This window comes from Marmota marmota, unplaced genomic scaffold (assembly GCF_001458135.2).
Source record: "Marmota marmota marmota unplaced genomic scaffold, marMar, whole genome shotgun sequence".
Classification (NCBI taxonomy): domain Eukaryota; kingdom Metazoa; phylum Chordata; class Mammalia; order Rodentia; family Sciuridae; genus Marmota; species Marmota marmota.
This window is the reverse complement of record NW_026000211.1, coordinates 19545766-19571171: the sequence shown is the minus strand read 5'-3', so window position 1 is coordinate 19571171 and position 25406 is coordinate 19545766. Positions and strand designations below refer to the sequence as shown.

The 25406-nt window shown below is 32.4% G+C and overlaps 1 protein-coding gene across 3 annotated transcripts in view; it reads right to left on the bottom strand.

Annotated features, from left to right (window-relative positions):
• Gpm6a (glycoprotein M6A) overlaps positions 1-25406 on the bottom strand; it is a 310527-nt gene that overhangs the window by 124445 nt on the left and 160676 nt on the right. Inside the window, exon 1 of one of the 3 annotated variants that reach the window (XM_048791943.1) lies at positions 22099-22913. The exons of 1 other annotated variant lie outside the window; for it this stretch is intronic. In XM_048791943.1, coding sequence (XP_048647900.1) covers positions 22099-22135 — 37 coding nt within the window. In that variant the 5' untranslated portion in view covers positions 22136-22913. Of the gene's footprint in view, positions 1-21201; positions 21224-22098; positions 22914-25406 lie in introns of those variants that run through there. One more of the 3 variants, XM_015486198.2, reaches the window with a different exon arrangement.

Here is a 25406-nt window from a genome sequence, read left to right as displayed (position 1 = left end):
GAAGGAATAAAATTAAATATGCTCCCTTTATTTATCTCACATATTGATTGTCCTGGCTTCTAAATGAATTGCAGAAATAGTAAATACCTTATGTCCAGTTTATTTTGTCTTTACAACACTTGCCAGATAGTCAATTCCTTTTTCTTTTACCCCTGACTGTTATCTAAGGTGTTGAAAATCCAAGAAGATGAAAGAGGAAACAAAGAAAAAAAAGAAACCGTAATAACTTGTTTTAATTTACCACCTCTAAATTTTGCCTTTATATTAATAGCTATCTATAAGTCAAAGATATAGAGTTTAAACATAGGAGATAAAAGATACTAGTGAGCCATACCTCCAATCTTGATATGACTCTGTTTCTCCCTTTAATGATCTGTTCTTTCACCATCTTCTTAGTCCCTAATTTTGGCTATGGCAATACTGGCCAGCAAATACTGTGCCTGTGTGCCAATATGCCTCCATATGCCATCTGCAGATATCATCTGCCATGCCCTCCACATAATGGTTTATAAAGGAAAAGAGCTAAACAGATATTACCATTTATAGCAATTATATTTGTTCTGAGTAATGTTAGCATTATTCCTAATAGAGTGAATTAATTGTGTAAGGCAATTTCAACCTTTCTTTCTTAAATTTCAGGTAAATACAAAACTACATTTTGTAATCACCCAAATGAATTTTTTTAAGAATTTAGCTTTTATATGTAATGTGAATTTAGTTTATTGATGCTACAGAAATAATTATATAATAACACATTTGAGGCAAAAAGTTCTGCCCAATTAACTGTTTCTATCTTCATCCAGTTACCAGCTTCTGAGAAGCCCAGATTCCCAATTTCTGAGCATGTTTAATCGACCAGTATGGTTGTCATGCCAACCAACACAGAGAATTCTGAGCTTACGTGGGGCTTTTCAATACAGTGACCCAATTACTATCTGTCAACAAATTCAGCAGCAAAATAAAGGGACTAACACATTAATGAGATTTCCTGGGACTGAACTATAGATGTTTGCAATAAGATTGCCATCAATTTTTCAAATAATCAGAATGCTTGCATTTAATCCTTTGCCTTGATTATTGTATATGAGCCTATTTTCTATCAAAAACACTTCAAGTCCAAGTTTTAGCTTCTCCTTCATTACAAAAGCAAATGCCACAGGGAATATATATGGTGTATGGATAACATACTTTTCAAATTGTAAATTTCTCAATATCAAAGTTATCTCAATTCTGGATTATAAAATAAGACTTTCTAAAGGCCTGGGTTACGTTATACAGTCCCACTGGCTGTTACTTAAGAAGGTCTCCATTTCAAAAGTGAGAACAACACATGTTGTAGATTGGAGAATTTTGAAACAGAATGACATCAACTACTCATTAAACATGAAATATGTTGTCTCTCTTTCCAGGAAGTAAAAAGGCCAGCATAAAACATAGCACTGAGATGAAAGAAATGTTTAACTAATGCTTTGGATATATAACATAAAATGTTTTATCTTTAATTGGCCATTTAAGAAAACAATCAGGTTTTATTGAATGAATGTGTGTGTGTGTGTGTGTGTGTGTGTGTGTGTGTGTGTGAGAGAGAGAGAGAGAGAGAGAGAGAGAGAGAGAGAGAGAGAGAATATAAATGTGTAAAAGATGAATGTCCCTGTTTTCTGACAAATATTTCCCTGTGTGTTTTGGACTTGAGATTCAATTTCTAATATTATCATTCTACTGGCAGGCTCTATTTATGAGGTAAAAGAAAATGGATACTCAAATAAGTTTATTTTATAAATAATGCCAGATGACAGGTATGCTTACTTATTGAAATGTAGAGACAAATAGAATATGTGAATCGAAAAGATTTTTAGTCCTTTTAGTTTAATTTACAATGGCAGGAATGTAATAATGTTCTTACATTATTACTGAAAATATCAGGATTAAAGAACATGTCTAAAATTAATAGAAACATAGATAAGGAGCTTTCATGCAACTCTTTACCATTGCAAATAAGAAAATTAAGGTCATGGAGGTTAAGTGACTTGCCATATGCTACCCAGTCAACTAGTGTCAGCCACAGAATGGGTAGTTTGCTTCATTATTTAACAGGAATTTGTTAAGACTCTTGAATATGTTATTATTAATGTTCTTATGTATAATGAAAAAAACATTTTATAAAAAATTAACATATCTAAAATTGAATTCAGAATTTGACTGTATTTATCATCTTTATCTTTGTATCAGAGAAAAAAAATTCAACTTTCTCTTTCCTAATAGGTACAGACTACTCATAGAATGATTTCATTAAAATGGAAGCACTAGCCTAAAACACACAGGAGAAATATTCAGCACAAAATAGGAATACTTATATTTACTCAATTATTCATATATGAGCACACACACACATTCTAAAACAGCATATTATCTTCCAAATATTGTCATTTTTACTTTCTCTGAAAACTGACATAGTGTCTCCCAAACTCCCAGAAACACTTACACATATTAACATCTTTATGGTAAGCCACTTTTTAATCAAATAGATGTCTTGATGATACCCTGTGGTCATATTTAGATATTAACCATAGAACTGGTAATCTTCACACAACCTCAACAGTAAAACTGGCATTGAAACAAAAGAATTTATTCAGACAGATAATAGTGCTACCAACAACTAGATGTATTTTTCATACAGTATAAAAATTATTGACTCTAGTTAAATATTTTGATCTCATTATAAAATTATTTTACTGCCATGCTAAAGAAAAGATAAGTCAAACTTATGGGAAACACTAAGCTCAGAGTGTGAGTTATGCTATTTTTTGTTTTATTTTGGTATTTTACATTGTATATTTGTTAATTGCTGTTTGAAATATATTTTAAAAATTTAAATAAGATTAAGAGTAATTAAAGGAAGAAGATAGCCAAAAGAAAAGTCAATCATATATGGTATTTCTGCTCTAGTAATATACTTATTTTTAATAAAATTGAGAAACATACCCTTTTGTATAGAGATACTTTATAAAATTGGAAATGGAATTACTTTTTTCATAATAAGTAAGTTTACTTAAAGCACATCAGCTGCTATTAATATTAATAAAATTTGAGATATTAATTATATCTTGTTTCATTACTTTATTTTTTAAAATACATGTAAGACTGTTGACCTTCCAATTTAACTTCAGGCTTTTCAGAATCTGATGAAAATTTGTTTTCCTATTTCACAGAAAAATTTATATGAAAGACAAGAGTACATGCCATGATGTCTTTCCAATTACTAATGTCTATATTTTACATTTTTATATTATAAACATAAAACAAATAATAGAAGAAGCCATCATAAAATAAACAATGTAACGTATACTTTTAGACAGTACTTCCGAGGACTTTTAAAAAGTTTTACACTTAACTTTATATTTTATCAAATTATCCATGTTGATATATTTTCTAACTAATAAAGAGAAAAATATTATCATAGACTATTATATTATGCACTTTTGGAAGAATTCCCCTAAAAATAAACAACTAATAATTGCCATTCTGAAACACTTTCTATGACTCCATACAGTACAAATACCCTTCTTCCATGATTCTCAGGACATTGTTGATAGAGATGTCCTGGATGCCCACCATTCCTGCCTGGAAGCATTGCTGTATGCTATAATATTCTACAAAGTACTCATGGATTAACTACTTGTTTTACTTCGATTATCTAATTCCTTCAAGTTCTTTTTCTCCTTAACCTCTCTTAAGTTTCCAAAGTTCTTCCAGTGTTCTAATATCTTGGTATTTAAAGGAGGAAATGTTTAAAAGTAGTTTTATATGATAGTGTAAATGCTAATCCTTTTGTTTCATAATTATCATCCATTTATCACAATCAGAATTTTTTGTTTGTTTTGGCTTTATTTTTTAACCTTAATAAATTTGTCTTGATTTAGTTTAGTCATGTGTAAAACAATAATCATGGAAGTATCTTATTAGTAGTGTTGTTGTCAAGGAATACATGAATTATTAAATGCAAAGCACTTGAAAGAAAACTCAGCAACATGTTATCTCAACAAGTGTTAAGTATTATTATAACTTTTATTACATCTAAATATGTGAGTCCCTAATATAAACCAAAATCAAACACTTATCTTGTTTATCACCCCTCTTTGGAATGTCTATATTTCAAATATTTCCCTGTCTTAGATATGATGCAATTACTCACAATAACTTAAATGAGGAATAATTTATTCATTCAATCTATAAAGAATGTCAACTGGTATACTATTCAAAACTTTTAATTCAAAATTAATAATTCTTGGACTTTATCCTAGAAAGTATAGAAAGAAAAAAAGAGTTAACATAACTGATGACCCAGTGAATGGAGTGGCATCATAGAAATGTACTGAAACCTAAAGAAGTTCACAGATTGCGATGAATGTGGGAGTCTGGGAAAGATTCACTGATGACATCCTGGTTGAGTCCTGGGGTGAATGATTGAATGTGATTGTCAGATAAGAAAGAGGATAAAGAAAGAAATTAGGAAAAGCTACTACATATCAAATGAGGACATGCTTTGCTGTGAGTTTAAGTATCTCTATATTGAGTGAATTATGAGATTGGAAAGTGGCAGTAGACAGTTTGCTATGGACCATATTGTAAAGGACTGATATGCCAAAATTAAGATAATGGATATAATCTTACAAGTAGTGAAAACAATGGAAGCCTTTAAGCAACAGAATTCATGAATATATTTAGTTTGAGGGAAGAAACTCTAATTAAATGAATACTGATGAGATGAAGAGAAGCATAATGCAGACAATGGCAATAGCTTAAAGCAAGCATTGATTAAGTGTCTTAAATGCACAAAGATGAGATGCCATGATTAAGTAAAATGTCTGAAAGAAAAGAATCTGATGACCAACTAAATATATGTGAAAAGTGTGGAAGACATTAATAGTGTCCCATAAGCTTCTAGCTTGGAACACAACATACATAAATGGCATTAGAAATGATGGAAGTCAAGAACAGTGGGTATAGAGTAAATCCAGCAATTAGTAAATAATTCCATTTTAGGTACATTTGAGGTATATGGATATCCTTGTAGGCAGCCCTTAGATGGCACTCTATAATGTCTACTTAGTAGTACTCGTGTCCTTCTGAATTCGAGTAAGAGCTGCATTTACTGATTTGCTTATAAAAAATAGAAAACAGCAGAAGTGATGGGATGTCATTTTCAAGATAACATTACAAAAGCACAGTGGTTCCCATCTTGCAAATTCTCTACCTATCTCTTCTAGATCCTTTGTTTCAAAGAGGCCAATTACCATGTTATGTGGAAGCCCTGTGGTAAGATTCACGTGGTGAGGAAACAACCCTGCCAACAAGGTATCAAGTTGATTTCCTATTCCCACCCCACTTGAGTCTTCAGATGAGGCTGCAACCATGTCCAACACTTGCCTGCAATCCTGTTATTTCTAACATATCAACATGTTTCCCTCAAATATATTTTATATTTTCTTATACGTCTATTTATTTGCACACGAGCATTTTTTAGTTGTAGTTTGCCTCTACTTACACATCAACAGCTCTCTAATATGTCAGGTTCAGGGACAACTAGAAGAGTGGCTGGCAGACAGTCATACTATAACTATCTCCTTATCTTATTCATCATAAGAGTTATATATGTGCCTCCCATTTAAATCATCCCCATCTTAACAAACAGAGCATTAGATAATTTTTTTTTTCTTTTTGGAGGCAAACATTTATTTAAGAAAGTCAATATACATTCAAGGGAGAATGTGGACTATCTCAAGGAAGAGATGTCTTTTAGGGTAAAGTAAGAAATACATATTCAAGGTAGAATGCAAGACAATTCCAGAGGGGAATACAGCTGTATTAGATGATTGTAAAATAATATCTAATTTAGTAAAATATATAGGTAACATTTTTTTCTTATTTTGTGGATGAAGAAACTAAATGTCTTAATTAGAAATTATCTGCCCCAAAACATGGCCAATATATGGCAGAGTTAGGATTAAAATTAATGTTCAAATAATTCTGGTTATTTTTACTATTTTCTCTTAAGAATTTTAGAGGTTTTACTTATGAATATATGAAAGCTAAAATACAAATCATTCCCCCATCCTATTGCATTAGCAATTATTTTATGTTACTTTACTACAAACAGATCACAAATTTAGGAGTGCAATTTACCTCTGGGAAGAAGTATTGCTGTGGTATTCCTAGGGGTAGCACTGAGGGGAGCACAAAGTCTTTCAGCTCCTTCATTGAAGAAGCTATTTGCTTATTTGTTTTGAAATGAAAGAACATATAATAAGTTCCCATAAGAATTTCCTCCCCAGTGTATACACAACACACTTTGAAAGTTGTTCTGATCGAAAACAATAATTTCTTGAATTCTATAAGTTCTGAACTGCATTTTGTGTGTTTGAACCCTAGGCCCTTTCTCAGATTTCATAGTAGGTTATCAATTCTCTCAGATTAATGTGTGTTCTCTTCTCTAGAAAAAAAAATAGCTGATTTGATATTGTATTCCAAACCCATGCATGAAACACTGCTATTCTATTTTAATATTTCTTTTAAGTATATTTTAACAAAATAATGCTAGAAACCAACTATGAGAATATAACATATGATAAAAATAGGGTCCCAGTAGTTGCACCTTTTATTTTCATCTTATTAATTTTAGTTGTGAATAAGGGGTGCTACATGATATCATTCAGTCATAATATTGATAACCAGCTATTTCAACTATCTGTAGAGGTGGTATTCCCTGATGTCTAACATAAAGTTTCATTATTAAATATGTTGTTATCTAACTGGTGCATTGATAATGATATTAAAACCAGGAGTAGTGCATGATAGTCATAGGATGAGATGTGATGTCAATGTTTATATTCTTCCCTCAAATAATTCAGCTCCCAGGTATACTAAATATGTGGTAACAGCTTTGTTGTTACACACAGTAACAGGTTCAATAATTGCAAGTTTTCTACCTCAATAATATTTTCTCATTATACCATGATTCTACTTTTTTCTACATCTATTGAATAATGCAGATTGAAGTTTGTATACCATTGCATATTTCAAAACAGTTTTTTTAAGTAATCAAAAACTTATGCATGATATGGAAGTTTCAAAATAGGTTAGACTCTTCAAAGCAAAATTTTAAGATATTGTCCAGAATACCACTGATTATCTTATTTTAAGTAACTTTGATCTTTCATTATGCATTCTCCTCAAATTTTAGGATTTCAAATATATAATATCTTTATCTTGATATATAAATTACAAATAACTGTTGGGAAATTTACCAAGTGTTAACCTGTGGCAATAATCTATTAGACTGTCATTCTCCAAGTGTGATTCCAGGATTAGCAACTATAGCATCTTCTGAGTGTCAGAAATGCAAATTCTTGGGCCCCATTCACACTTACTGAATCATAAACTCAAAGTAGTAAGTGAGGGCAGCAATCTATGTTCTAACATCTCAAAATAGGCAACGCTAAAGCTAACAGAAGTTTGAAAACTATTCCATTGGATCATGGTTCTGGTACACAAAAGGAATTTGTAAATCCCCAAAGTCATAAACATAACACATCCATTGCTAATACAGTCAGCAATAACTCTTCTTTTATACATTATTCACCTCTAATAATTTAAGGCAAAATCATTACCTCACCTCTCATGAAGGTTGCTGATATATCATTTAATAAATTTTAAGAAAGTTCAGTTATTTCTACTTAAGATGACCTATTTAAGGCTATGAATACTGTTTTGACATTTGTAATCTAACTACATAGGGCAGGTAGAGTACTCCTTTACACTACTACCTCATTTATATGGCAAAATAGAAATGTTATGTCATGAAATAAAGAAAACTGAGGAACACAAATTAGGTTTAATAATGAACAATGTGGTTAATTTTTTGTCAAATTTCTAACCAAAATATATAACAAAAATATCCATATATTATACATATTTCAAATACATATAAGCAAACAAAAACCTTAAAAATTATATTTTGGAGGTAGAATGGGAGTAACTCCTCACAGAAGGTAAGTTTTGAATTTTGCATTTTCCCTCAAGTATGTACTATTAATCTTTTCAATTTGAGTCCTTTTTTTTTTCCAGAGCAAATATAGCACACAGTTGAAATTCAGAGGTTATTTTTTATTTTTTGCTTCATGGCCCATTTTCTCCTTAGAATACAGTGGATTTCCTCAGGATAGACATTTTACCAAGGGAAATAAAACATGCATTTTTTACATTGCACAAAAGAAGGATTCCATTTTTGTCTGGCATGTCCTCAGCTGTGTTTCACATGAGAGCAAGATGCAAGCAATTGGAAATCCTTGCCAGAGGCTAGTAAAGAGTCCAGAGACTTCAGGGGCCTGATACACAGCGGGTGATTAAATATAGAAGACTAATTTCTCCTTTCTTTTTTTACTTTTTTCGTTGTGAAAAATAAGAAGCAATGCTATTCTTTCCCAACAGCTCTACTGTCTCCTTTCCCTGTCCCTGGATAGATTGATTGGGCAGCACTCCACAATTTCTCTTGGCCAAGTTGTCCTATGAGTGCCAGCCAGTTCTCTTTACTAGACTCTCACAGGTATCAGCCCTCTGCTAAAATATAGATCATTTCTTTCTTGGCTTAAAAAAATGAAATTAAGTTTGACTCCAAACCACTGTCAGTTGGAGGCAGTAGCATTCTATGACCTCTTTGAAGACAACAGACTTCGTAAGCTTCATAACCCCTCTCATTCTAGGAACTGCTAGAAATTTCAAGGAATCGAAAAGTCACCTGAAGAACAGTTTTGGAAAAATCAACTGATATTATTAGTGCAAGAGAGTAAATGTATATAAAGTATGTAAATAATATAGGCACTTTTTAAAGTTAAGATTGAGGTACAAAAGTCACCTCTGAGAGACTACTGTGTGTCATCCCAGTAACGGAATGTGTTTCCAAAAAGCAAAAAACCCTCAAGTCAAAAAGCACAAGTGACAATATAACCCTTTTGATAAAGACAGGATACAAATACTCCTTCAGGCATATGTTTTTATACAATTTTTTATCATCTCAAATTAGATTAATTTTTTATAATAAATCTTATAGAAATTTTTGTTTCAAATACTATAAATTTGATTGTGCAAATTTTGTTTTATACTATGTAGATTTATAAGTGGTCAAGATGTAAATAAATGTTTCCAATAACTGTAATTTGTGATGGATGACTGGAAATCTTACTTGACATTTTATAAAATAGAAACATAAGTAGCTAAAAAGAATATTTATTAAAAATGAAATTACATAACATGCCAGAATCTAAAGAAATAGATTGCTTTACTTAATCAATATAATCAATGTAAGCTATTTTAGATAATGTAAAAGTCATTTTAATTTTACTGAGTGGAATTAAGTCAAAGAAGGGAAACTCTGCATTAAATTGCTCTAAAACAATTATATTAATCTTACAGTGAGATCAGGCACATCAAATTCTTTCCCATCCTTTCAACATTTTCACATACCCATATTAAAAACTGACAGATAAAATCATGTATCTACATAAAATAAAGGACTTTCCTTTGTCTCCAATGCTAGATAACATTATGATTCACTTTGAAACCTAAATTATTTGGGGCACTGTTGTGTATGCCTGTAATCCCAGAGGCTCAGGGACTGAAGCAGGAGGATCTCCAAGTTCAAAGCCAGCCTCAGAAATTTAGGAAGGCCCTAAGCAACTTAGCAAGATGCTGTCTCAAAAATATTATGTATTTAAATACATAAATCAAAAAAATAAATACATAAATACAAAAAATTATGTATTTAAATACATAAATCAATCAAATCAATCAATCAATAAAAAATGGCTGGGGATGTTGCTTGGTGAAGGTTTTCTTAGTACCTGGGTTCAACCCCCATTACTAAAAAAAAAAAAAGAAAGAAACTTTTATTATTGCTGCATCATGTTTCTAAAACAGATCATAAAACTCATCCAGTGAAGGCTTTTGTTTCTTGCACAATGAAACTTTGAAATAACCACAGAGGTCATAACAAGTAAGTTAATGCTTTGTTTACATTCAATACTGAAAGGGTAACTAATTCATTCTCCCTCAAGAAACAAAAATTGCCCTGTAAACTTATCATAGAGGATCTAAAAGAACCTCTCATAACAGAAGGCTATTCTCAGCTTTTGGGAGATGAGATTCCATTGAGTCATGCCACATATATGGAAAGTGATTTTTTGAGTGTTATTCTACCCAAGGAAAAACAAAGTAGAGTTTTCCGCTCTCTAGATTAAAAGACATTCGTCTACCCTAAGATAGGCAAAGTCATAATCACTTTAACAATATGTTTAACAAGCCTCCGAAGTACTGACTCATGTAACCTGTAAGAGAAATGTTAGCTTGTTCATGATACTCAAATATATCACATAATAAAATCTCATTTTGCCAATTTTTGCTAACACAGAAAATAAAGCATCAAATCAATGACCTCAGAATCTGGATAATGTTTGATATTACAGTATAGGTAAATATAATATGCAAATCTGTCATGTCATGTCATGTTAAAAATATTTTTCTGTTTTCTACAAAGGAATAATGAACACATTTAAAATTTTCACAAATGTAAGGCACAGATATTATGGATAATATTAGATAGCCATTCTGTTTATCAGAATGATAGAACATTAGCAATTGGACATTATTCAATCTATCTAATATATCTATGATATATTAGACTAAGTCATAAATAACTCAGAACATAATTAAAAATAAATATATCTATAACTAAAGGTGGAAACAAAATACCTTTGAAAATAATTTAAGAAAGGATGGGCAAAGAATCTGATACAAAGGAAATGGAGTGACCAGGGGATATGATATTTTTTAGAGCACATTAGATGAATAAATAGATTCTATATTTTTAATTTTTAAAAACTATTCCATATTTTATGGAACACATGCATGAAGTATTCAACATCACAAAAATACCAAAGCACCATTAAATTTAATAATGTTGCTTTTGCATCACCACAGAAACTCAGTACCAGAGGAAAGACCAAATATTTCAATGATGACATTCCTATAAATACAACTTGAAGATTCTTTCTAATTTACCAGAAACAATAATGGGCTAAAGTATTTTATATTCATGTAAAAATAATGGTCACATTTCATATGCAGATAACACTGCCAAAAATTATAGAAAGAACCACATATGCCTAATATTCATAGTGTTCCTATTACCTGTTTGTGGTATAGAGATCAATGTCAATAAGAAAGGTTTGCCACCTCTTTGATGATTAAATTTTTATCTAGTGTTGTAACAAATCACTATATTAAAAAAAAACACATATAAAAAAATAAAAAGCATTTTCTTTTTCCAAGATCACACTTTTTGGTCTGATTATATCACTGGCATTAAAACCGAAAAGTTATTTTGGCTGTTCAAGAATATTTCACCCCCCAACTCACAAGTAATGGCATCACAAGTTTCCAAAGTGTAAATTCATGATTAGTTCATAAAAAAAATCATCAAACAAAACTGTAGGGAGAAAAAGATGAAAATTCAAAGTACTGAGGAAGTACTCCTTACATACCATTGACCAGAGTTTAAATGCCCTGTTTTCAGATGAATCTTGTTCACATCAAAAACCCTAGACAATTATGTAAAACCATACACAATAAAATGTGAAAATTGAATTAAAGCATAAAAGATGAAAGACATTTTGTTACACATTCACATGCTATTCTTTGAATTCATTATCTTTGAAAGTAACTCACTAGAAAGCCTATTAAAGGCTTTATCTTATTAAACTGTCCTTAATAATTTCAAACTGGATTTTTCTACAATTTTGTTTTCTTTGATCAACACTTAATAATAAGCAAATTAAGTCCATTGTCAGCAAATACACAGAGCACTATGATACATTTTCTTTATCAGCATCTTATAAAATGTTATAAGATATAACTTTCTAAGTTTTAGTAATCATTTGCTGAACTTGACAGTTCAGTATATTTCACTTAATTGCTGGAAACAGAATACTAAAAATAGGTAGGCTCTTTTATAAGAAGAAATGAAAATCTATTCATTTTCATCGAAGCTGTTATCAAACTACTAAATATATCTCAGATCAAAGAATGAAAGAACTTTTTAATTCAAATTTAATAGTATATATTGGAGTCTCAGCACCTTTCTTGCAAGCGACTTTCTGCTGCTTTCTAAGATGTCTCTATTTAGGAGAAAAAAGTGTTTCACCCCTTTTTGTGTATGATTGAGCTCATCTTTGTCTTCCTCATCCTCTTCTCACTTCCCTCTCATTCTCAATGTGACTGGATACACTTTTCAGATTGATTTCATGAACAAAAGATTTTTAAAAGTTCTTATCCTTAAGATATCTGTACTTTTCAAAACAAGGGATGTAAGCCAGGCACAGTGGTGCACCCCTATAATTCCAGTGACTTGGCTGAGGCAGGTGGATAACCAGCCTCAACAATTCAGTGATGTCCTAAGAAACTTGGCGAGACTCTGTCTCAAAATAAAAAAATGAAAAGGGCCGGAGATGTGGCTCAGGGGTTGAGCACCCTGGGTTCAATCCGAAGTATGAATCCAACAAAACAAAAGAGAGATGAGGCATCACATGTACATAAAAAAGATGAACAAGAAGAAATGCCTTATTGTTAAACGTTAAAGAAACATTTAAAGAATAACTGTTAGGACAACTTTCAAAAGCGATTAGTCCTTTATCATTTTTGATTCTGACTCTCTGCCTCAAGGAAAGTTGCTTAGTTACTTTGCAAATGGTCACTGTGTTAGGATGAGAGGAAAGGAGACATGGATAAGGAGTCTGCATCTACTAACCTCCTTCTGCAGTACAGAAATTACAATAGGTGCTTTCACCTGTTCATTATTGCGTCGAACACTCGCATTAACCCCACAGAAACTCAATGATAATAATATTGGAAAACAAATTCTGAAAATAAGGTCTTTGAGAAAACTAGGATTGAATAAAACAGTGTAAATTACACCAAAAGTGAGTTAAGGGGAAGAAAAAGAACCAAGAATTAGCAAAAGCCCTAGTTCTAGGAAACCCTAAGTTAATTGTCCACACATTATGATGATCAACTACAAAAATTTCTGGCTTTTATATATATTTAAAGTTCATAGAATTTGACTGCATGGTTTCTGAATTCTATATGGTATGAAATAATTACAAGTTTCTATTGTGCACCACGGAGGAAAGAGATTTAAGTATTTTAAGTTCAATTCTTCTATGAGTAATATGAAAAATATTTTTTGCTGTAAAAGATAAGTTTTTAAAAAAACGGAGGGGAAATGAAATAAAATCTCTAAAGTAGAATCAACTGTTAATGAATCTGAACTTGGTCATATCAGGTATTAAGACAATTTTTCAGAGCTTAAGGTTGGTTTTAAATGACCAAACCATATTCAATTTCATATCTAAGAGTTGTAGTGCTCAATGTTTTAGTCTTTATTTTCAAAACTAAATTGTTGGAAAATATTTAAATGTGTCTTAATAAAAAATAAATGCAAGTTAAGCTGGGGTTGTAGCTCAGTGGTAGAGTACTTGCCTAGGACAGATGAAACAATGGGTTCATTCCTCAGCACTACATAAAAACAAATAACAACAAACAAATAAAATAAAAGTTAAATTCTTAAAACAAATAAATAAATAAATGCAATTATTTACTACATTTCTATTTTCCAGTTCCAAATTTTGAATTTGAATGTTATTATCGGAACAATACTTTGCTAACTAGATAAATGGGGGAAATCATTTGGCTTTTTCTCTCTTAGGCTTACTTTGCAGTCTTTCTCAGAACTAAAATGGAAGACTACTTCATCCATTAAGCTAGAATCCGTTTTTCTCCTCTGGATATTTGTATGAGATTGTCTCCTAGCTCCCTAGGGAGTAGAATTTGAACTAAATGGCCATCAATTAAGTAGCATGCCCGTAGGGTTAAAGAACATTTGATATTAACAAGCAAACTGTAATTGGTATTCATCCATTAATGTTAAGATATATATTAATATACAAAGCTACTTGTGAAGTGTTTAAAATAGTGCTGGGATTGTTAAATATCAGGTGTTATAACTACTGTTTTTTCTTGAAAAACAAAACACATTGTTAAACACACCTAGTTTTGTTTCTGATGTGCAATCACTAAACTGAACTGCAAAATCGATAAGGCATAAACTATTAAAATTTAAAACAGATTTCCACCAATACAAGAAATATGTAGAACTGGCAGTTCATGTGCTTTTTATTTGAATATTTACTAAAATTTATTTCCATTAATAAAAGTAAGGATGTATAGTTGTGAAGTTTTTATTTGTATTTTCTATTAAGAAGAAATAGCTGATTCAACGTTCAAAGGATACTTCTCATGGAGAAAACAAATTTTATTTTTAAAAAAATTGAAGCTATTTGTCCAACCATTAAAATTTCTATTGTAAATCAAGGGAAAATGATAATTAGCAAAGATCTTGAATTGCCTTACTTCTACTTGAGAACCTAGAAGAAACATGTCTACTCCAAAATGGTAGGCAACATGAGCAATATGGTTCAGATTTCCAGCCTTATTCTCAGGGACAGATTTCCCCACATTCCTCTTCTGTGGAGGCAGAGATACTGAAAGTTCTGCATTTTTTGCATGATGGAAATGTAATTCCATAAAATTAAGCAACTTAAAGAATGTGCCAAGATGTCTTTCTTAATTTTGGAAATAAATTTGCTTATAAGAGTATTTAATGTTCCAACATATTGATATATCTTAATACTTCAAGATCACAGATTATCTAAAAGCCAAAAAGCATCTTTCCTTTTTCCCTTGACCTCAGATTTGCGCATATTATAACTTTATCCTCCAGGAACTCTATAAACAGACTCCAATAAGTGACTGATTTTCATCTGTAATCAAAGTTAAATTTATGCTCACATTTAGAGAAAACACCCCAGTTATCTTCTTTATTTTCACAGAAAAAGAAATGTATTCTTTCTTTCAGATTAAGAATATCCAAGACAACAGTCACAACTTGAGTAGAGAGCACATGGGGAAACATGAATTATTTTCATAATGTCAGCTAATCCACAAGCAGTGCCACCTGTTAGTATGGATGCTATCCAAAATGATACTTGAAAATAAGCCAGGCAGTCTGCCTTCTATGCATGAAGAAGAAAACTGCCAAGCATTTTGGATGAAGATGAGGATGTATGGCGGGGAGGACAGAGTTCAAAACTGAAGCAATAGAAGTTATCTCCTCTACCCTATGAATTACTCATGACCTTTTGTTTTCTGATGAATTAAAGAAGAATTAATTTCTAAGAACTGTCAGCAGGTGACACTCTCAATATCTCACTCTACCACACTCAACATCTCATTTAGTCTCTTTGGATATTTAAGATAAAGTTTCATTGGAGGAGTTAATGAAGTAACTATATTAAGCACTTTCATTTTTAAAAAGCGAATCCACACTCACTTCAATGATAATAAAAATTCTGCACATACGCTTTTTCTCAGAAAATGTTGGGAACATGTTATTGAGCATTTGGGGTATCTAAGATAAATAACACCATTTATGTATAAAACCTGATTAGTAACTGGTGTAATAACAACATAAAATGATAAAATTCAAAAACATTTTATCTAAACCAAAGCAGCCATAATAACTATAGCAGGCTATCTACTAAATTAAAAATATACCTAATTTTCTCCACTAATAGGAGAAAATTGCAATTATCTTTGATACCAGGAAAGGGTAAAAATAATTTGTTAGATGGAGAAACCCACACCAAGTTAAGCACATTTAGTGCCAGCAAAGCATAACTGACAAGTCCTAAAACAACCTCTTTCCATATGCTTTATAAAATGTGAACATTCATGGTTTTTCTGTCCTTGTCATCCAAGTTCTGAGTTGGCAGCTGAAGAGAAGACCCATGACCACATCTGCTGAGATGAAGTTTGTCCTTTAGGTGGACAAAACCAGTTCTTTTCTCAAGATCTGCAAGTAGATAATATCTAAGAAGCAAAATCATGCTAATTAATTCTTACATTTCAGTCATTCCTGGAAGGGTACTGATGTTGTCTTTGTTATTTTCCTTACCACCAGTTCACAGGTTTTAAGACATGGCATTAAAAATTCTAAGTCTGTTAACAAAGCAGATACTTTAATGGATTCTGGGTCATAAATTTCTTTGCAATAGTCTCAAAGTACTGTATTACCAATATTTACTAGTAGCAATGGTCTAAGGTGAATTTGTTATTCAAATTGTAAAAACAAAAGAGGGAAACAATTCAGAATAATCAAAGAAGTGCTAAAAAGTAGTGTCCAGTTTAAATTAAGTACAAATTGGTATACATTTAGTTCACTCACCAGGTTTAACCCTGCAAATTTCTTAACAGTAAGCCCCTTTTACATAAGATTCCCAAAATCATCTGGGCATTTCTTTTATTTAGAGATTTTCTGATTATAATGAATAGAGATGGGCTCAGATTACGTGGTGGATGAATATTATTTTTTATAAATATATTTGGAGAAATAGAAACATATCAAGAATTATTTTTTCCAAGTTCTCCAGAGAGGAATTAAATTGACCTAGCTCATCTTTGTGGACTAAAATGGATTCATAGGTAGTAAATGGTTGGTGTACTTAGGATGGATTGCTCTCAGGAATACTTCACATCCTGCCAAAATCCAGAGTTGGTAGTAAAGAATGTGGATAGGACATGGCTGATGATAGGACGTGGCTGACTCATAGAATAGAAGTGTGTGATTACAGCAGAATTGCTTAGAAAGGGGTGTGCTGAGCAGGTCATTGCTGATCCTAGCACAGGGTGGAATGCACAGATTCTAGACTCAGAATTACTATATTGAACCCAGCTCTACAACTTACTCCTCTAGTGTGTGACTCTTTTCTAGTTAATTAACCTATTTGATTTTTAGTTCCCTCAATGTTAATACCACTTAAGGTTATTGTGAAGAGTCAATGTGTTAATTTAAGTTAATTCCTTTGGCAGTGTCTGCTACTAAAATCACTGGGCAATTTAGGTTGACCAAAGTATGCTAGTATGATACAGCCAAAGTTGCTTCACTATTTTAATGGAGTCTCTTCTTCAGAGAATATGTCTGCTTAAGGAAAAATATGGTTCTAGAGTAATTTTTCAAGGCAAAAATAATCCTAGTCAAAAAAACGTTAAAAGACTTTCAGTCAACCTATGTATGACTTATATGTTTTCATGCATATAAGACTCCTTTATAGTAATATACATGACTACATGCATAATGTCAAATGTAATTATTAGTTCACTTGTCAAATATAAGAATGTATATATTTTAATTATGAGACAGGCATTACCATCAAAAATTAAATAACTAAATAAGCCTATACACTGCCTTTTCCTCTAGATAGTCTTGCTGTTTTAAGAATTTAAATCTATGCTGACATTTAGTGGCGTCGGGCTAAGGATGAATGATGACAGTAAACAGCCAAGTGATAAAGGTGAATTGATGAAACTGGTCTCTGTACACACTGAGCCTGATGTTCTGCTTCTACTAGTGAGCCATTCCTTGAAGGTCACCCAAAAGCTTATGCTATTGAAGAGTTAGTATCTAGGCATCAGAGTTGGAGAAGAAGTCCATGGTTGACTTTGGTTGAGCTTGAGAAGTTGACAGCTTAGGTATATGCTGCTAGATTATCATACCTAGTAAATAATACCGAGGCTGTTGCCTTTTGTGCTCCTCAATGCTTCCACTCATTGATTCATCAGACTTCCTCTGAAAATCCCCTCTTATATGTAATGCATTCCTTGCACTTATCTAAAAATAAATGGTTGCCCATTTGGCTACCTAAACATGCATTCAAAATTCCTAAATTCACATCTTTCCCCATAGGATTTGCCAAAATGTTTCAGACATAATCTCATGGTTATGAGTCATAAATGTAAACAGCAGTCCCTCTTTATCTGCAGGAAATATGTTCTGAGACCCATAGTGGATGCTTGAAACCATGTATAGTACTGAACGTTATATGCACTATAGTTTTCTTATGTGTTTACACCTTAATGGAGTTAAATTTATAAATTAGGCAGGGTAATAGATTAACAAAAATACTAATAAAGTAGAACAATTATGATAATATATCATAACAATAAAAATTATGCAAATACGGCCCCTCCCCCTTTCTCCCTCTCCCCCCAAAAATATCTTATTTTTATACTTACCCTTCTCCTTTTCATGATGACTTGATGTAATGAGATAAAGTGGGGGGGAAGAACTTATCACATGCTATAGCTATAGCTTTTGTGCTTTGAGCTGTGACAGTAAAACTAGCATGAATTTATTTTATCCTTTTTAATATTTTCAAATACGAAATATTCATTCTTAACAATCTCAACATAAGACTTTTTTTCTTTATTAATTGTATTCATAACTTTTACCTTTTTATTAAAGGAAGCATTGGCAGATTATTTTTGGCATATATGAATTGTTATCATTACTTCTCTTGTGCTTTGGAACCATTATTAAGTAAAATATGGGTTACTTGAACACAAGAACTGTGATTAATGTGAAAAATCAACAGTCCTTAGTTGATATTTGATTTTCTAATCAAGACAGCTACTAAGAGACTACTGGGTGGGTACCATATACAGCTTGGATACACTGGACAAAGGGAGAGTCACATACCATGTAGGATGAAGCAGGATGGCATGAGATTTCATCACTTTACTCAGAACAGCATGAAATTTAAAACCGGTAAATTGTTTATTTCTGGAATATTTTATTTAATATTTTCATACTACATTTGACTAAGGGTAACTGAAACTTCAGAAAGCAAACTGATTAATATGGATTAGTATATCATTTAAATCTTCATAAAAAAATCTTTTCATGAACTTTGGTTAACCTTGCTACACTAATTGGAGCCATTGTTTTCATGGCTTGGCTACCACATATCTTGATTTTTGATGACAATCATGGTAGGTTTATTATAACCATACCTGTGGGTCAAGTTCAAAACAGTCTATTTTTATGGTTCCTTTTTTTTTTTTTAGCACTAGAACACTATTGCTTTGGTTGAATACAAGCAACAGTAATTGGTTTTCATTTACGGGGCATGCTTTACAAGAACTACATGATTTTTAAAACACTAGAATTTCATCACCACAATGAAATACTCACCTTTGACAAGGGCTGCAGAAATGGATGAAGCAACAGATTAATGACCTCATTTCAGTTTCACATCAAAACATGTGCTGATTGAACAGAAGCAGATTGAAGTCACCCAAACTTTTAAATCATCCTCCCTCCTGGGCTGAACGCAGAGAGTTAAATCAAGATGAAAATAGGACTGCTCTGAATTACCTTTTACAGACTTAGTGTGTGTGTGTGTGTGGGGGGGTATTTTATATATATAAAATACATATTTTTATGTTGGATCATTTTACATCTCTAAGTTTCAACCATGTACGTTTCTTTAAATAATAAAACCACTGACTTCCTTTTTACAGTCCAGTTGAATTTGGAAGGTGATATGGGTGAACACTGATATAATTCTAAGTCCTTCTGAGTTAAAACAGGAAAGAATAGCTGCTTCTTGCCCCTATGACAGAAGGATTTTCAGTTACTTGAGAGAAAAAAAAATATATATATAACTAATTACATCATTTTTCTTGTTCCAGAATCTTCTAAGACTTGCTCAGACACATCCAACCTACTACCCCAATCTACAATTTAACTCAAGGTTTTATTAATTGTAATGAACATCATTTGCTGTTTAAAATATTCACTTTATCTTTCCTTAAACAAACTCATCAAGAAACAACATTGTTATATACTAAAAAAAAAAAAAAAAAACATTAAAGCCTAAGAAGGGGCAGGAAAGCATCTTCCAAGTGGAGGAGAACTCTTGGTATCTGAATTCTTAGTGAAATTTCCATGTAGATCTAGAAAAACAGGGTGAAAACACAGTGCTGCCCTTTACAGGAGATGGATCATATCTGTCTGCCCAGACCCTTGAAAATTTCCGATGATTTTGTCTGCTTGTCAAGATAGTAGTTCCTCCAACTTAAATCCTTTTCACATCACATTTTCAAATCCTTCCCCTTACCCCACACATGTAGAGAGATCATTTTATATTCAAATGTAACTTTCTAACAACATATTTCCATAGAAAAGGCATTATGGGCACAATGCAGACAAACAGATTAGGAATGAAGGGGACTAAATCTTCTTTTACAAGAAAAATAATTATATATGTCTATGTGCTTACAGACCATTACAGTTTTCCTGATTTGAAATTGTTTTCCACCACTGATCCTGATTTTCTATACACACCTTAATGATGAGAAACCCACCATGAGAGGCACGTCTCCCTCTCAGCCTAACTGCCCCACCCCGTGAGAGCAAGGTTTTCAGTGTTACCTGAGAAAACAACATCATAACTAATTACATCATTTTTCTTGTTCCTGCATCTACCCAGGCTTGCTCAGACACATCCAACCTGTTACCACAATCCATGATTTAACTCAAGGTTTTATTTCATGTAATGAATATCTTTTCTCCATGTGAAGTAATCAGCTTATCTTTCCTTATACAAACTGAATAGCCAAAAAGCAGTAACATAATGTGCTAGAAAATAAATTAAACTGAGATATATTATTCATAAAATGACATAGTCCATTGAGAGTCTTTATAAGGACAGAAATTAGCAAGAAAATTTGCCATTTAAAATCACCAATGAGCACCTAGGTTACTAGTGCATATAATAAAGGTAGTTGAAGTTTTTAATTAAAAAAATAGATCATATTACATTTACGTAGGTTTTTGCATTTCTATTACAGAGTATCACTAATAAGGATAGAAAAGACTAAAACTTGAAGATCAGCTTATCTATTATTTTATTATTTTCTCTATTGTTTTATAAATCCTTTATGCACTTATTATCAATTCTCGGATTACATATGTGTGTACACCACATATATCTCAATGTGTGTGCGTGTTAAGTGACAAGACGCAGCATATCTCAATATCTCAAAATAGGAAAATCCACACTAAACTTCCAAACCTCCTATTTTATATATAAAATGCAGTTTAAAAAATGTATTTGTATACTTTTAAAATCAACTTTATTGACAGCTAAATCTTTTTTAATACTACTCTTAATTATTACCTGTATGTAGCATTACCTGTGTTACTGTTTCAATCCTAAGAAAACAAGAGCATTTTCTATAACATTACATAAGCCTGAGAGCAAATAGGAGAAAAAACGCTGCCTATGTTGGGATGAAAGCCAGTTCTCTCTGAAGCTATCACTGACACATTAAAAAAAATAGAGGCATTTGAGTCATTTGAATTGCCAGTATTGGCCAAGTATTAACCTATAAAAATGGCAATTTCCCGTTAAGTGATATAGCCAGACAGACCTATGCAAGCTTTTTCGATGCATCAGAAAATTTTCTTAAAATTTATTACCCAGAAGTTGATTACGGTCAACCATATAGAAAAGAAAACCTAAACGTCATTACATATATGCTCTGAAAAATCCATGAACTTCCCCCCATCTATATTAAAACCATACTGCATTCATACAAAGAAAAAGAAAAGAGATTGTTTAAAAAGGTGCACCAGCCAAAATATAATAAATGATCTTGGTCTTTGTTCTATCAGATGGCCATGCAAAGGTATCGATAATGGTTACATCATCAGATTCAACTGCAACTTGCTCCAAATATTGTGTTTGTGGCTCACACCATGAATCTCTTGACGGAGCTCGACAACCGTGAAAACATAAAATAAATGAAGGTTAACAAAGACTGGTCTAAGGAACAGTTCACAACAATACCGCAATGCTCTTATCACTAATGCTTGATTCTGCATTTGGATACTTATATCTGAAAGACTTGCAAATAATGACAACATTCATGCCAGACATTACTGCAAGTGAGGAACAGACTAAAGGAGAGGGGAAAAAAACGCCTTCCAAGAGAGAAACATTCATTAGCCTTACTGGCAAGTGTCTAAAGCAAACAAGGAAACTGCAAAATAATTACTTAGTTACAAATAAACCCTTTTTAGCACAGTACCTTTTTGTGTCTGTCCCTCTTCCATATTCTCTTCCATGGCTACCTTTCTTCAGTAGAATCTGGTACACGGAATTAATCAAAAGCTCAATTAGATGTTGAAAAAACTGGTGACTTTTTTTTTTTTTTCCTGGGAAGCTCCAACAGCAGTGGCTTGGGCAAGTCCTTAGAGCTTAGCTAAGGCTCCCTCGCTCCTCTTGTTTGCTTGGAGACTGGCTGTCAAGTGTAATTTCATTCAAATTACTCCTCCGTGAAGATTATCAATTTTTCTTCTCAAAGCTGCCCATTGTGTACCACAGTAAGCAGGTATTCAAACAAACAGCCTGAGAATTTTGGGGGGAAATGTGGTCTGAATTCCAGGAGCAAAGACACTATGATTCATAAGCCTTGCTTTGCATTTAAAATGGGGAAAAGAAATTGAGGTTTGTATTGAAATCTGGGCTTTAAATTGGAAACAGGCTGAGCTGTGAACAGATGGAGGGGTGTCCTCCTAACATGAAGCAGACCACCAACCCATAATCCACCCCCCTTTGCTACCAGAGTGGGAAAGCCCAGATTCCCGTCGGTTCTTTATGCTGCAGCAGTTGCTTCTCACCCAGTCAGATGCATTGCAAAAATGTGTTTTCCTGTTCTCTCTCCTCTCTAAGTATCTAGTTAATTTGATTTAAAGGTGCCAAGAAGGGATGCAATTATACTATCTCAGGGTTTATTTCTAAAAGGTTATTATTAAGAGAGGACCTGTAAGCTCACATCTTTCACATTTGAAAAGAAACAGAAGCAAGGTTTTCAAAGGACTAAGTATAAACCTTTAAGCCTGAGAGATACATGTTTTAAGCAAGTATCTTACTTAGTGCTGTAGGACTCTTACATGAAAGGAGGAAAACCACTGGGGGGAAAAGGAATCTATTGATGTCTTTGTAATTTATTGTTATGATTTTATCCCACTAAACTGCTGATTTCAAATGGGACTCTCTTGAAAGAGAATTTTTAAAAGGTTGTTATTGAGGAATGAGTAGGGTGATAAAAAGAAGGAAGGAATTCTAGATAAGGAAAAACAGGGTAGCAATTTATAATGGAAATCTGCAGTCTGATTTGGAATGCAAATCACAGTGCTGCAGTCTGGCAATAAATTAGCATTTGTACTTCAACCTATTGAGTGACAAGACACAATCAGAGTTTCAATACTTCACAAGAGGTATACAAGAAAATAAACAGTGTCTCTTTCAAGGCAACACAAACCTTTACTAGGGTATAAAGGAAGGAAGACTTAAGCATTCCTGTCTCAAAAAGCAAGCATACAGGAAAGGCTCAAACACACACACACACACACACACACACACACACACCACAAACATACACATACACAACTACAACTGTGAAAAAAATAATTCACATCCTCATTATCCACAGCATAAGTTTCTTGCATAATAGCAAATAGTTCACATACATTCTGTAAAGTATGTCATTAACATGTTGCACACCACCCTCTAAATCATTTCAAAAGCAAGTATTTAGAGGAAAGACAATTGTGCATTCCATTTGATCATAAATGAATGTTCAGTTGTCCTGTTTCTATAATCACTTGCTATTGCTTTTTTTAAATGAATTTAACCCAAAGATAATGATGATTCTAATTTATTCCAATAGCTCAAAACCTCTCTCTGAATATATGTGTGTGTGTGTGTGTGTGTGTGTGTGTTGTATATATTCAAGTGCTTTTGAGAGAATTGCTTGCTTAGGAAACAGATTGAGAGAGAAACCATAAGGGAAATCAAAAGAGCCCAATCATAGCAGTCTCCCTGCTTCAATTCATCCCTAGGATGACATAACCTGGCATACAATCAAAACAGAAGGAGCATCACTTCTCATTTATATTCTTTATTCACTTTATATCACAGAAATCATTAGTGAAACAAATTATTAATAGTACTGCCCATGAAAATAATAACATTTCCTGAAATGTTTATAGTACTTTATAATCTATAAAATATATTCACATGCACTCTCCCATTTGTAAGGCAAATTGGGAAAGCATTGTTTCCCAAATTATATATTAGGGGAAAATTGACAATTAAGGACACCAAGGGATAGGGCTAGTAAATGACTATGAGTGCCTTCAGTGTTCAAAAATCATCCTTAGTTCTTTGCTTTCTTTTTCACTGTATAAGTAAAGCAAAAGAGAGGGAAACTATAGAGAAAAGAAAAATTAAAATTATTTCCTGGATAAGATGAAGGGAAAGTGTTTTTTTTTCTTCCAGAAAATGCAACAAAACAATACATTCCTGTAATCATCAACTTTTTCCACTAGAAGAGACATTTTTTTCCCCACTCAACAATTGTTTCTAAAAATAGACAACAGACACTTATATCAACTTTGTAAATATACAAAGATCCACCTCCACTTCAGTCTAATGGATTCCTGCCAAACAGATGAAGAAAAACACAGGCACATATAACTTTCTAGCAAAACTCAACTGCTAGTAAGCCAAGATTCATCTTTTGTCTTATTGTGGTAAAATATATGTAAAAATTTATCGTTTTAATTATTTAAGTCTATAGTTTTGTGGTAATAAGTACATTCACATTGTTCTACAGTCATCTCTACCATCCATTTCCAGAACTTTCTTATCTTTCTAAACTGAGATACTGTACCTACTACACAGTAGCTCTCCATTGTCCCTTCTCCTGAAGGACAGCAGTTGAAGTGTTGTGGTTGAATGCTTGTTGACTTTAAGATTATTTTCTAAAGATCTGTTCTCATTTGAAGTAAAAATATTTAGAATATCCAAGTATGTGAAATGAACTAGAAAAAGAAAAATGACTGATCTTAGGGTCCATTAACTATGAATTCCACATACACTGTTATGAACCTTAATTTCTGGCAAAGATGATTCCTCGGTATCTCCATTACCCACAACAAGTCAAGAAGGCCATGGTGCCTCAACTAATAGTCTTTTCATTATACACATTACATTTGCTGCATTCTACTCTTAGTCATGTATTCAAAATTCATGATTATAAGTTCACTAGGTAGTTAAAAAGCTGTGATCACAAATGTCAAGTGAGATTTCCCTTTCAAATATCATCTAAGCAATATTTATAATATGTATCATTTTTTATGTGTAAGCTAGAAGACATGTTTGTCATTTAAGTCCCTCTCACTTTTCTTATTTAAGTTAGAGAGAACTCTTTCTTTAATGGTCCATCTTATCTTGTGGATAAACATACTATGTGAACTGAGAAAATATCTAGTCATTCTTCTATTACATAGGGAAGTTATCTTTGTGATTCAAAATTCAAAACATAGTCAA